This window comes from Strix uralensis, chromosome 3 (genome assembly GCF_047716275.1).
Source record: "Strix uralensis isolate ZFMK-TIS-50842 chromosome 3, bStrUra1, whole genome shotgun sequence".
Lineage (NCBI taxonomy): Eukaryota > Metazoa > Chordata > Aves > Strigiformes > Strigidae > Strix > Strix uralensis.
The window spans coordinates 60241944-60255022 of record NC_133974.1 but is presented as its reverse complement, the minus strand read 5'-3'; the positions used below and the strand labels follow the sequence as shown (position 1 = coordinate 60255022).

General features: G+C 36.9%; 1 protein-coding gene across 3 annotated transcripts in view; it reads right to left on the bottom strand.

Moving 5' to 3' along the window:
• Positions 1–883: 883 nt before the first annotated feature.
• TRMT11 (tRNA methyltransferase 11) overlaps positions 884–13079 on the bottom strand; it is a 29622-nt gene continuing 17426 nt past the window's right edge. For all 3 annotated transcript variants that reach the window (XM_074862441.1, XM_074862442.1, XM_074862443.1), the window contains 3 exons: positions 12549–12680; positions 9040–9160; positions 884–1478 (listed from right to left, as the gene is read on the bottom strand). In XM_074862441.1, coding sequence (XP_074718542.1) covers positions 1347–1478; positions 9040–9160; positions 12549–12680 — 385 coding nt within the window. In that variant the 3' untranslated portion in view covers positions 884–1346. The remainder of the gene's footprint in view (positions 1479–9039; positions 9161–12548; positions 12681–13079) is intronic.

Genomic DNA, 13079 nt, shown 5'->3' with positions numbered 1-13079 from the left:
AAAGTCTCAAAACAAAGTGATTTATAATAGAAACACAGAAAATAAATCACTATTTCAGAACTTCCTAACACACCATAGATTAGATCCAGAAGGTCAGACAAAGTTGTCATTCAGTATGTGAGCTCTCCCTGCTGCAGCTGAGGACCACAACACGCAGAAGAGCAAATTCAGTTAATGAACTTCATCAGATATACACAATGACTTGTGCCTTCCCAGGTATCACTGATTTTTTTGGAGAGGCACTTAAAGATTATAATCTACAAAGACTGTAACATGACCACAGTCAGTGACTTGCAGCAAGTCGAGAAGCACGGCTTCCTCCCTCTGGCTGGAGCAAGTACACACATTCACCAATGCCCTGCTGAGAAGTACTTGAACATACCTGACCACCAAAATGAGAAGAGCCATTAACATCCTGAATTAATGGGCTTAGTGGTTTTCAAATGAGATATTTTCACGACAGACATGGTGTGGATTCAGCAAAGTTTGCCCTTTAACAAATACAGCTTCAATTTCAAAGATTCGATTAGGCTTCATACCATTGGGGAACCATTACTGATTTGATGCTGTTGTTATTACTGCTTTAACTATCAGTTTCTGAACAAAAAATTGCAGACAGTTGGCTTGACCAAGAGTCAAGATTTAGGAATGCAAAAGCAAATCCAAGGTACAGATGAGCTTCAGATGTGGACAGGTTTCACAGGGTTTAATAGGCTCTCCAGAGTTTGTCGTGTCACAGCGGCTTCTTTTTTTTTTGGGGGGGGGGGGGGGGGGAGAGCACGCACACGTGCATTTGTTGCTTTGTGTTTTTTGTTTGTTTTAAACACTTCTGGTCTCAGACAGAGCAACTGGAATTCATACAAGCAGTTACTGCATGCAACAATTAAAAAAACTCACAACAATCTTTTGTTTTATTGTATATCATTTACAAAAAACCAAAACAAATGAAAATCATCTTCTTAATAAGCAATCCTTGATCACCACCAATGTGTTTCTAAAACAGCCAGATGTTCACAGTTTAAGAAGCCAAATAATACTACTACTTTTTTTGTAAACATTAATGGTGAAAGAATAATAATAATGGTTTTAGTCAATCATCATTAGTACTTGAAAGTACAAATATAAATTAAATAAGACTCAAAAAACTTGTACAATAAAATCTGCTATAAACAAAGCTAATTAAAAAGAACTGCTCTCAACCTGTGTTGTGGGTTTCATCTTGTTTTAAAATTAAAAGCAGTATTTATTTTTCTGAAGCATCCAAATGAATGTTCATATCCAGATGTCCTTACAAAGAAACACGATCTTCATTCTTTCCTCATTTTTTAATCTGTTTATATTATATTTTACTTCTGATTGTCTTTTTCTTCCTTGGCAATCCTCTTTGTCACACCACTGAAATACTTCTCACGAAAAGAATTGTGTCCCCTGTATGGCATGTACTGACCATCCAACAAGTGAGAATTCTGATCTTGATCCTGCATGGTATCAAAATGCAAGCATTAGATTTTACAGTGGTATGTTCAGCATGTATTGCCATTGGTTTTCCTCCAGACTTTTTCAAACAATACAAGCAAGAGTAAAGTTGTTGGGTTTTTTTACAATTTAATTGCAAACATTTAAGTCACTAGATTAAAGAATTTCAAAAATAGAATGCTAAGGTTTCCATTAGAATTAACACGAACGTATACATCCTACTGCAAAGTCTTAACATTTAACAGAAATGAAAATCCACATGCAATGGATTGTCATTTGACATTGATCAAATACAAAATGTAAGCAGACAAGGATTTTTTGTTGGTGGTTTTGTTGTTTAGGGTTTTTCTTTTTATGTACTCATTCAAATTTTCATTATTCTACTCTGTACAGCAAAATGATGCAAGTTGACAGTACCAGACATCTGAAGTTTTAACAGCGCTGCATTACTGGAATATCTCAGCTAACATCACCAGAATCCAACCCTTGCATGAATGAATGAGAGCACAGGTACTACACAGGTACTACACTACACAGACTTTTATAAAGGAAAATATAAAGGTTAGTTTCCAGAAAAAATACCATCTGGAGAATTCAATTACTCGGAGGTTTGTGGAAAGCAGATACAAACAGAAGGGGAACACAAATGACTAAAATGAGTTCCTACAGTTACTGAAGCGCAGAGGATTTTTCTTATGCAGTATTCACGTACTTCTGAAAGTTAAAGTTGACACAGTAAATCCCTACACATAATACCTATTTGACATCAGCGAAGAACATAGTTTAGAAAGTTGGCCCATTATATACACAAAGGTTTAGTTCATTGTGTACACTGTGGCTTTATACAGTTAAGATACTTGTCAACTAGTGTTATCAATACTGTAAGATAAACAATACATCAAACTAATCTGAGTGCTAAAGAAAACTGATGGCAACTTTTAAAAAGCAGTTTTACACTTATGGTTGATGTCAGTTTATTATGCTCAGTAGCAAGATGGAACTGAGATAAGCAGACTCATGTAGAACAACTGAACAGTGCAAAGAGAAAATAAAAACAAGCACACAACAGAACTAAACCTCTATTCCACTAAATGTTTCTTCTTAATGCATCCTCATTGTTATTTATTTTAAGCAATGTGGCAACATACAGATTGGTTCATTACTTAAGTTTACAGTTCAGAGTTATTTGTTCATATTTGAAATTAAGGTTACTGTGGAATGCTTTAACATAAGTAGGATAGCAGGAACATGGAAGTAGATTTAAATCAATACTTTCATACTACAGAAGTATTACAATGCAAGGATGAACTGAATCCTAGTGAACAATCTCCTCCTTCAGCTATTTTGTAGCCTTTCCAGGCTTTCACCTAGCAACTTCAACACCTCGTCTTGCTCTGGATGTCCTAATAGGCATTCTAAAGGAGTGAAACAAAAGGTTTTTCAACACAGCAAGATGTTTGTGTGCATATACAAGTGCCCTCTTCTGGACACAATGAGATACTCCTATGAAGTAGTTCTCATCCGCTATCCTAGCAGTTACCAGTAGCATGCCACTGGCTTAAATTAGCTTGTTAAAAGTTAAGTGCCATGTGGATATCTAACATGTAAAGCATGTACACCAGTAGCAGCAAATTAGTTCTATTTAAATACTGCACTGTTACAAAATGGCGGGAGAAAATGACCTCAGTAAAGCCACTGCAGACGTGGTACTATTTATTGTCTTTTGGTCACCTGTGAGAGACTGCCATCTCCAAGACCATTCTCAGGCTGACAATCAACGGGTTTTTAACACATCGATGTAAAAAAAAAAAAAAATGCCATAGGCAGACAGGAAACAAGGAGGATTTAAGAGATGCTGCTCTCACAGCCAGCCTATACTCATTTCTCCAGGTCTCTTACACAGACTACTCTGAGGAAAAGTGCTTATTCTGAATTTGCAGGTCAGATATACTTCTTTGACCTATCCATATCATATATTTTTATACCTTGGGGATGTGTTTTAATGACAACTCTACATAATTTGCCTGTTTTGATAAATGAATGGGCTATTTGACCCTGAAGGATAATGATATATGGGTCAACACTATTTTAACATAAAAATTAATCCCCACAACCTCAAAGAGGTCACACATCTGTACACCATTCATCTTGACTCCTTAAGTAAGAAAATGCTGATTCAGAGTGAAGGGAGGAAGGAAGAAAGGAACTACCCCCTTCTACTCCCAAGGTGGTTAGGGCAAAGAGAGGATATGATATGTAAGAGAACAAACTTCAAGTTAAACTCAGCTGTAAAAGAAGCATCTGCATTCATCAAATGGAAACAGGTTTGATGTGTCACTCCACAGCAGAATGTTTTTTGTAAATCCAGGCCTCATCAGAAGCTATGAAAATCACTGGTCGCTAGATGAGAGGAGATCTGCAGTCTGGGAGAGCCTACAAAGGAAACTCCTGGCCCATGTCACAGTAATTCCAGTTTAAGAGCTTCCATTCCCTACCTCTCTCCTGTACAGACATGACTGCCCAATGAAGATGGCAATTGCTTTAAAGAAAAATAACAGATTGGTAATTGCTGCTTAAAAAAAGGAAGAGAAAATAAGAAATCCTGAACTACCTGGAGATGTCACTCACTGTTGACATTTACTAGTCAAAACAGTTTTATGGGCAGCATGAGAACTGAACAAAGTAAAAGGAATTCTCGGATTTCAAAGACTAATGATTTCCGAACAAATTCTAACTTACAGTACTTTATATTTACACGGGGAGCTGAATGGGTACAAACTGAACACTAGGGATAGGCTGCATTTAACTCTACAGAGATAAGAACCTGTCACAAATAATCTTCATGAAACAATTTGCTGTGACTATTTACACTAGAATTTGCCTGGGCATCAGGCACCAGCTCATTTCAGTAAGGAAGCCAGTCAAGCATCCTCAGTTAAGCACTATCTTGAGTAGCATAAATTGGTAGAATATGTACTCTAAATATCTGACAGAAATGTTTTGCGGTAAGAGAAGGTTTCTTATGGAGGGAGGCAGTGTCAACTCTCTCTGAAGTGCATTAACTGTCCAGTGCAGTTAATATGGATGGTTTTGCCTTTTTTTTTTTTTAAAAAAAAAAAAAAAAGGTTTACATTCAGGGAATGGAGCTGAAGCACAGTGTTTTAAGGGAGAGAGTCTCTTTCCTCCTCCTAACATGACACACTGGAAGAGGAATAAGGAGCACTGCTTGTGATATACAGCTGCATCTAGGGATGACTAGCTTTTTTCACTTATTTTCTTTGAAACAACTCTACATAGTTTTCAAGGCATAAAGTTTGTAATTGCTTATTCAACACAAAACAGTGAGACTTCCCAAGAAATAATTTCCAAGACTGATCAGCAAGGATCAGCCTACTTGTCACTAAGTCAGCTGTTTTCCCGGTCTGCCAGCACCACCGAGACAAAGACTTCCTCCTTTATTTGTAAAAGTCAGAACTGAAGATGTTCATTAGTCCCTGGTCATTCTTTATCATCATCCTTGGTTCTCTCATTGAATATTTAAGTTCTCAAAACAGCAGACTAACTGCAAACAACAGTCATCACATAAAACTTTTGCTCTGAAACATTCTACAATGACTTCCTGTGACAACTGAAAACCAGCAAAGCTCTTGTCAAAGTGTATGCCACCAAATTGCTTTTAGCTAATTTGAGTTTTCAACTCAATACTTATTTGTTCTAAAGACAACACTAAAAAAGGTGTTACAGATCTCCAATAAATAAAGAGGTAGAAGAAAGAGGAAGAAGGTTAAAGATAACAAGAAAGCTTTGTTTTTCTTTAAAACTTGGCGAATATTAGGTGATATTCTAAAAGTTTTTATGAATCTAACATGCCTCAGTTCAGCCCCAGGGTAATTAACCACATCCAGTTTTTGTTTAAAAAAAAAAAAAAAAATCTTCCTAGCCTTATCACAGCTTCCTACCACTCTACATCTGGTGCTGGACAGTAGCCATAGAAACCACTTGTACTAATGTTATAGAGCTATAAACAACACAGAGCAGTTTCCAAATCAGGGACAACAGGGTCATATCCAGTAACAGACACCGCTAAATTCAGTAGGAAAAATTCTACACCAGTAACAACTCTGGAGGAACTGTGACACATGGAAATGGTGGACCCATTCAGTGTAGTGGATTTGTATGCCCGATGCTCCAGAGTCCTCTCATGGGCAGTCATATGTTCAGAGTTCATCCTTCAGTTTTCTGTTTCATCTTGCTACATAATTTCTAGGTGTCTCTCTTAACGCTTGTCAAATACAGATCTCTCCTCCAATATTTTTTTTAAGAAGTCCCGATTAGAAACTTCAAAACTAGGTAGCATTTACCAGTCAAATAGATACCATATATTTCTATAAGACAGCCAGCAGAGGAATGAAACAGGTAATTCAGCAATAGCTGAAATAATTCGGCCTGGGGAAATCAACAAGCCTCAGAAAATAGAAAGCTAGACGTACTGTTGTAAAGAAAGGGAACAAACAACCCTACAGTTAAACACTGTTATTAAGTCCACCCCTCTGAAAACGGTTGATCACCAGATAGAGATTCCCAAGAACCCTTATGGTAATAATGCTGTAAGTTTTTATACTCCGATTTTCCTAATGATTTATTTCTTACTGAACCATTTACCAGTTATTTGACATTTAAATAAAAAATGACGACAATTCAGATCTAGGTGGCACAGATTGAGACCTTTCAGCCTTACATAACTATATTTTTTAAGGCTTTTGAAAAATAAACAGGCACAATGGAAGGTACATTTTCATTTCACTTGATTCGGGCTGGAAGAATTAGTTCAAACCTCTGACGTAAAGCAGAAGACTGGGCTCCTACTAGATCACAGTCGACAGAATCAACATGAATCTACTCGGCCAACAGCTTCTCATTCTTTCACTACCGTTGTATTTCAGTTCTTACATATGAATGCCTACAGTCTATGGAGAAGCTGAATTGGTGTTTTTACTGCTTAAAAACACCCCTTCCTTCACAGTTCAATGAGGGTAGACTCACACACAGTCCTGACTGCTAGAATATCAATTAGAAAGTTTATTTCAGATTTAGTGAGATACTGGGGAGATCCATATCCATTTAATAACAGAAGGGACACTAATGTCCGTAGAAAAAAGTAATACATCAGGCTAGTAAGCTCTCACCTCGTATCACTTCTGTTTTGTTCCTCTCCTGTTCCACACTCCAGTTCTTCACTTCTCTAATTCTTCTGCATTCAGAGTTTCAGAAGACTAGAAGTCGCCAGCTGGCTACTGCTAGCTGCCCTCTACGACTGCCTTCATTCACTTTTATTATTACCATTATAATTTAAGACTGGGGAGGAGGGGAGTTACTAACAACCACCATGGCTGTCCTAAAAAAGCCTTAAATGTTAAAAACCAAACAACTCTTCTGCTCATATTGTGAACATGCTGGAACAGTCTATTCATATCAATGCTGTGTTCAGTAAGAAATCTTTTCCAGTTGGCATGATTTCATCGTAAACTTAAATAGAACAGAATGAATGCTTACAAGACAGCGAGTTATATACCACCTTTTGTGAGGTTTTTAATCCAACATTTATGATCTTCATGCTTATGATTAATTATAATAGATCAATACTTCAACTAGACCTATTCACTTTTTACGTTCCCTTTGGTCTCCTTTATATTACAAGCACAATCAAATTGCATCACCAGTTTCACATTCAGCAACTGATTGAATTCATCTCCAGTTAAGTGTTTAGAGTATTAATAGTGAAATTGAATTTGCTGTGAAATCTGCAATTCATTACTGGTGGCAAACACTGGGGAAACTGAAGGACTGCATAATGATGCTACCTGATTTGTAGAACTTCTTAGCCACTTGCAAGTACTACACTGAGCTGAATTAAAAGGCATTTGTGAGTGCCTGCTACAAACCAGTTTAGTAAAGCAGACAGGAACTATCTGGAAACGTGAATGCTTGTATATTCATAAACATTCACTCTTTCATTTGGGAAAAGAAAAACGGCCAAAGCTCCAACTATTGAATTTTATGATCATATCTGGTGAGTCAGAAGTATTCAATTCAAAGGTTTTTCAGGGTATTAAGACAGACAAAAACATGTCCCAGGGAAGCAACACTGGGGTGGGGAAATCTTCAATAGTTAGACACCAAACAAGAAGACCCTAAACCAAGCAGGCGCTAGCTAAGGAGTCAATATGTATTTTGTTATTTGGACAAGTTTTGCATGATCAGAAATATTACATGGGTTCTGGTATCTTTAAACTATCTAAAAGACATCTGGAGTCCTGAGTGTAAGCACCTGCACAGTTTTATCTAAGCAGTAAGCCTGCCAACTAGACTCAGGTGCTCAGAGCTAAGCATTTCCAGACATGAACCTGTCAAAGCATGTGCTAAAGAACAGGTGATGCACAAAACAAGAATAACAAATTATGAAAGTCTATTTGCAGAAGGGTAGATATATTGTTTAAATTAGAACATGTTATCCTACAGCACTGGCAGTAATAAAACTCCTGCAGAAAATCTCCATGAACACCCTGAGACATACACGTCAAAAACTTTCATAATTTACCCTCCTCGTTTGCTGCTGGTGAAGCTGGCAGCTCTGGCTCTGAACTCCACATACGGTGTTTTAAAAAAATTCCGGTGTTGCTTGAGAATCTCAGCCATCATTAGCATTATGAATGCAGTACCAAAACCCTGCTGTGTTATTAGTGCAAGCACCATGCAGACACTGAAGTCTGACTGTACCTATCATTTAAAATAGCTCTTCCAACTGACAGGGAATATACTAAAAACACTTGCTCACCCTTTGCATGTGTTTTCATTAAGAATTTGTTTCACCATTGTTTAGCATCTCTTCTAACAGTATTAGCAGAATACTAATTAATATTAACAGCATTAACAGAAGCAGCAAGAATGGAAAGGAGACCTCAATGCAATATTCTCTGGTCTAAATGCCTCAGGGGAGGTACTTAGCATGTCCCAAAACAAAAAAACAGCCAATGTGCTTCACTGTACTTAGGTCACAGCTACAATATTATTTCTAAAGCTATAAAAGTACCACTCTAAAAATGAAGTAGCAGAACTGAATACAGTTTTCCTGTAGTGCAAGACCCACAAAGACATTCAGTATTTACTTGGGCATCAAATTGCACTTTGGAATCAATTAGAGGTTAGGCATCTAGGCATCTCTGCAGATGGGATTCACACAGCTCGGTTTTCCAAGAAACGCATATGCAACTCTCACAAGTAACCTTAAGTTCAAAGACCTCTTTCAGACTATTAAGGGGCTTGCCCAGGATGAAAAGTTTATAAAAAACTGAGTTGAAAAAGGAAAAGACCAAAACCAGAGTGATCCCTTAAATCACTACCCAATATATTTTAAAGAAACGTAGCAATTTTACAAAAGCTCTAATTCTCATCATAAAAAAACTCAAGTGTGATAGAAATAAGGATCAAATGCAGAATAGCACAAACTTTTCATGAATGCAATAGCTACTATTTTACACAATATAATCAAGAATTCAAGCTTACCTTGAATTCTTTCACCTTTTCCATGGTTATCAGGCGCCTTGATGTGTGGCTGGAAAGCATCTGTTCACAGTTGCTAATAAGTTTCAGGCACGGGTGGCGGGGAATGATCTCTTCTGTATATCTGGAAGAAATAAACATTCATAGAGCTGTAAGCTCATGAATTGGAAGACGTGCATCTGAAACAAAATTCAGACAGATTCTTCACAAAATGGCTTACACTAGAAAGTTGCTATGCACTTTAATCCAATTAAAGAAATTCAGATGTTGGTGCTCCAGAGTTTTTACATCATATATTCCGATCATCTTGTGACATAAAATGTGTATAATAAATTAAAACATTTAATTGTAAAGAGTTGTAAATTGTAAAAGTAAATTGTAAAAGTAAAGAGACCCACACACAGACTTTTTCTACATATATTTACATGATGTTAATGTATTATATAGGCCTGCCTGTATAATTTCAAGTACAAAGTATCTCAGCCAATCAGGAGTAATAGTTTATCCAATCAGAGCTGTGATTTTAAAAATGTATTCCACAGCCAACATATATAAAAGTTGCAGGAACAAAAGACTTAAGTCCAGCTTCCTAAAAGGAGACCACTACACTCCAATTTCAGATTGTATTAAACCAGCTCTTATTAGACAGTGACATTCCTGGACTTCAGAATTTTGTGTTACAAATTTATCACATTGCAATTACGCTTTCTAAAGGGAAGAAAAAAAATCCATTATCTTTTAACATCAGATGGTAGCAACAGTGACTTGCAATTAAATCCTGTCTATAGAAGCAAGCAATTAGTGTTTTAAATGCCCCCACCTCATAAGCATGCTATTTTCTACAGAAACAGCTTTCTCTAGATTGCATTCAATCCTTCTATTTCTCCAAATGCTAAAAGAAGGATCTAAAGATTTAAGAGCTTTGCATGGGACTACAGGAGCAAGAAGTATTGACCTAGCTAAAAAGATAAATATGAGATCAGACATTCTTCCTGACTACTGAAATATAGCTCAGCCATTTAGTCTTAGTTTTTGTAATAACCTTTCCTGTAATAGTTACTACAACATAATACAGAAAATGGTATATGGTATTGTCAGATTTCACATAAAATGCTTGCTCTCATGATTCCCCAATGCTTGGGGGTCAACAGAAGTCAGACATTAAAAACATAACTAAACAACTTTCACACTTATCACTTGAACTTAAAAGATACAAAGGAGAAGCTTGGTATTTTTCCTGTAAAAAGTGGAATTTCTGAATGCACTTTACAAAGTAAATGTATTGTTCTGGGAGAATGAGAAGTCAAATGTAACACAACTCAGAATAGGATCCATCTAGGTGTTGATGGAAATCTTGACATTTCTTAAAGATAATAGTGAACTGTTAAACAAGCAAGACAACATCAAATACAGACTTCTAAATTGGAAAAAAACCCCAAACAGTACTGCCTCTTTGCATTGTTCCAAAACTTCCAGATCACAAAACCATCTTTCAGTCACTTCTCATGTGTGGAATCAAGTCACTGCTTCTGCTAGGTGAAGTCAGAACATGCTTTTGATAAAGGAGAATCAAATTAATTCTCAACTGTTTTTTCTATTACACAAGATTTCTGATGCATCTAGTACCACCAAACTGCCTCTTTCTCTTACAAAGGTAGGCACTTTGCCACAACATCTTAAAAGTTTCTCTTCATAACCATATGAAAGTCTGACTGCAAAGGAATTAAAAGAATTCAGACTCAACAATGATTTCAATGTCAGATTGAAAGAGTAAACTTTGGAGTGAGATGCTATCTTGCAGAGGGAGAGATCATTATCACCTTGTTAAAAAGCCTTGTCTGTTAGCATTAATGCATATATTTCCACATTCCTTCAGGTAAAACTCAGAACATTATCAAGTAAGAAATATAGTAGCAGTGGTTTTAACAAACATCCATTTTAATCCAGTTTTAGTTTTAATTTAAGATAATATACATGGATCTCAAATAACACATGACCCTAATGGCAGGTGTTACCAAGGGATATTTGGTAACACAATGTATTAGCAGACAGTCTCTTATCTGCCTTCCACAAACTTGCTTTAATGTTTGTTCCTCTGTTCATCAGGAAGTTGAAAATAAAGTGACTATATGAATATTCTGTGCTAATATAGTGACTTTATTTCAATTCATAGCAGTATGTACAAATCCACTTTTTAAGAGGCAACCCAACTAGAGCTGGAGAGCGCTGACCTCCCCAAAACAGCAACTGAAGTAGAACCAGACTGTGCAGCTCAGTTATCTAAAGTCAAACACTTCATACTGCTGTACTGAGGAAGCGTGCTCTTACCAATGTTCAATGAGCAGACAAAAAGCTCTGGTATCTTGACAAGCAGAATAAACTCAGTAATTCCAAACAGAGTCTATTGACATGGAAATCTAAGAATTCATAACCACCCAAGTCTGTCAGGGTTCAGTATGTATAGACAGACATTTTGAACAATTAGCTATAATACTGTTAATGGCATTCATTGTTTTGTTTGTGAATAGTCTTACAAGAAAAAAAGCCTAAGAAAAAAAAACACACTAGCATTAACAAAAAAAGCAAGCTACTAAGTGCACTCTTCTGTTACGGAAGCATGTAACAGAAATGGCTCCTTTTGACTTCCAAATTTTCAAAACAGCACTTGGTAATTATATGTAGGACTGCTACAAGCCATTTTCATGGTGAAATCAGGGACAATCACCACTTTATGTATCAGTATAGTTTGCCTGTACATTGAAACACATGACATTGTAGAAGCTACCTTCAGAGCACATCTACATCTGGAAGATACTTAGAAACAGCTACTGTACATCAACTCCCCACTTGACTGGGAAACAGTTTAGAAAAACAGACAACCAAAAAACCCTCAAAACTTTATCTAAGAGATGCTGAAATAAGGTAAGCAAACAGATGTCTTTCCTTTTAAACCCAGGTAGCACTACTAAGCAGACAGCATCCTGCAGTCTCTGCTGGCCTCTCTCATCCTTAACAGGGCTGCTCCCCTACACTTCCTGCCTCTCACTGCCATCTCTTGGTCACTTGACTTTTGATTTCTCAGAAGAAAGCTAAATTAACAGTGCCAAATCCCAAAGAGCCAAGAATGTTCTCTTACAGGACCCTGTCATGTACCTCTATCAAATACTCTAGTAGAAACACATATCAATAAGACCCTTGCTACTACTATCTTAGAACTCTATCTGTGCCTTGAAAGTCTAATCTAAGACTAAACCTCAACCCACTGGACATGCATTTGCAAGGAGATGTGAAGGCTTTTTTCTTTTTGGTAACAGTCAGGAATTATCTCCATCCAAAACCCTTATTTCAAAATCTGCCTTCCCTCATATGAAGTTTCAAAATATGAAGTCTGAGCATTACTCCTAAGTGCTAGTACTACGGAAGTTCCAGCTGTACTACGCCCCAAAAGAAAGCACGGTGAGAACGTAGCATCCGTTCTGACATACTACATACCAGAAATCAACAATACATACTCAGGCCTGTATATCGGCAGCCAGTAAACTAATCTTCCTCCCATCACCAGATACTCTGCTGCGAACTTCAACAGGTCAAAAAAGATGTCACTGAGATGATAACTGGATGAAACGAAGATGTGATTTTCTGTGCTAAACAAAAAATTTACAAGTGTAAACATAAAAGCATATGTAAAACCTTCATTTTTAATTAAAAAAAAAAAAAAATTAAAAAACCCACCCCCCCCCCAAACCACAAAATAGCACTATCTTAGATTTGCAAAACTGCCTAGGACAATCCAGGTATATGACTTCCCAAATTCCCCCACTGGCTCTTCAGACTACCATCTTTAGTACTTGTGGAAGTCAAAGAATCACAAGCATGTTGAGAATAGTTATTTTGCACAGCATCTTTCTTAAGGGCAATTTAGAGTAAAAGGCAGAAGACAAGGAAGGCTGGGCAGTGGAAAAGCCATGTGTTATCTCTGAAGAGAAAGGAGCAGTGGAAATCCAAGAGAGGTGGTTACAGTAAAACAGAGGTATTCCATTCTA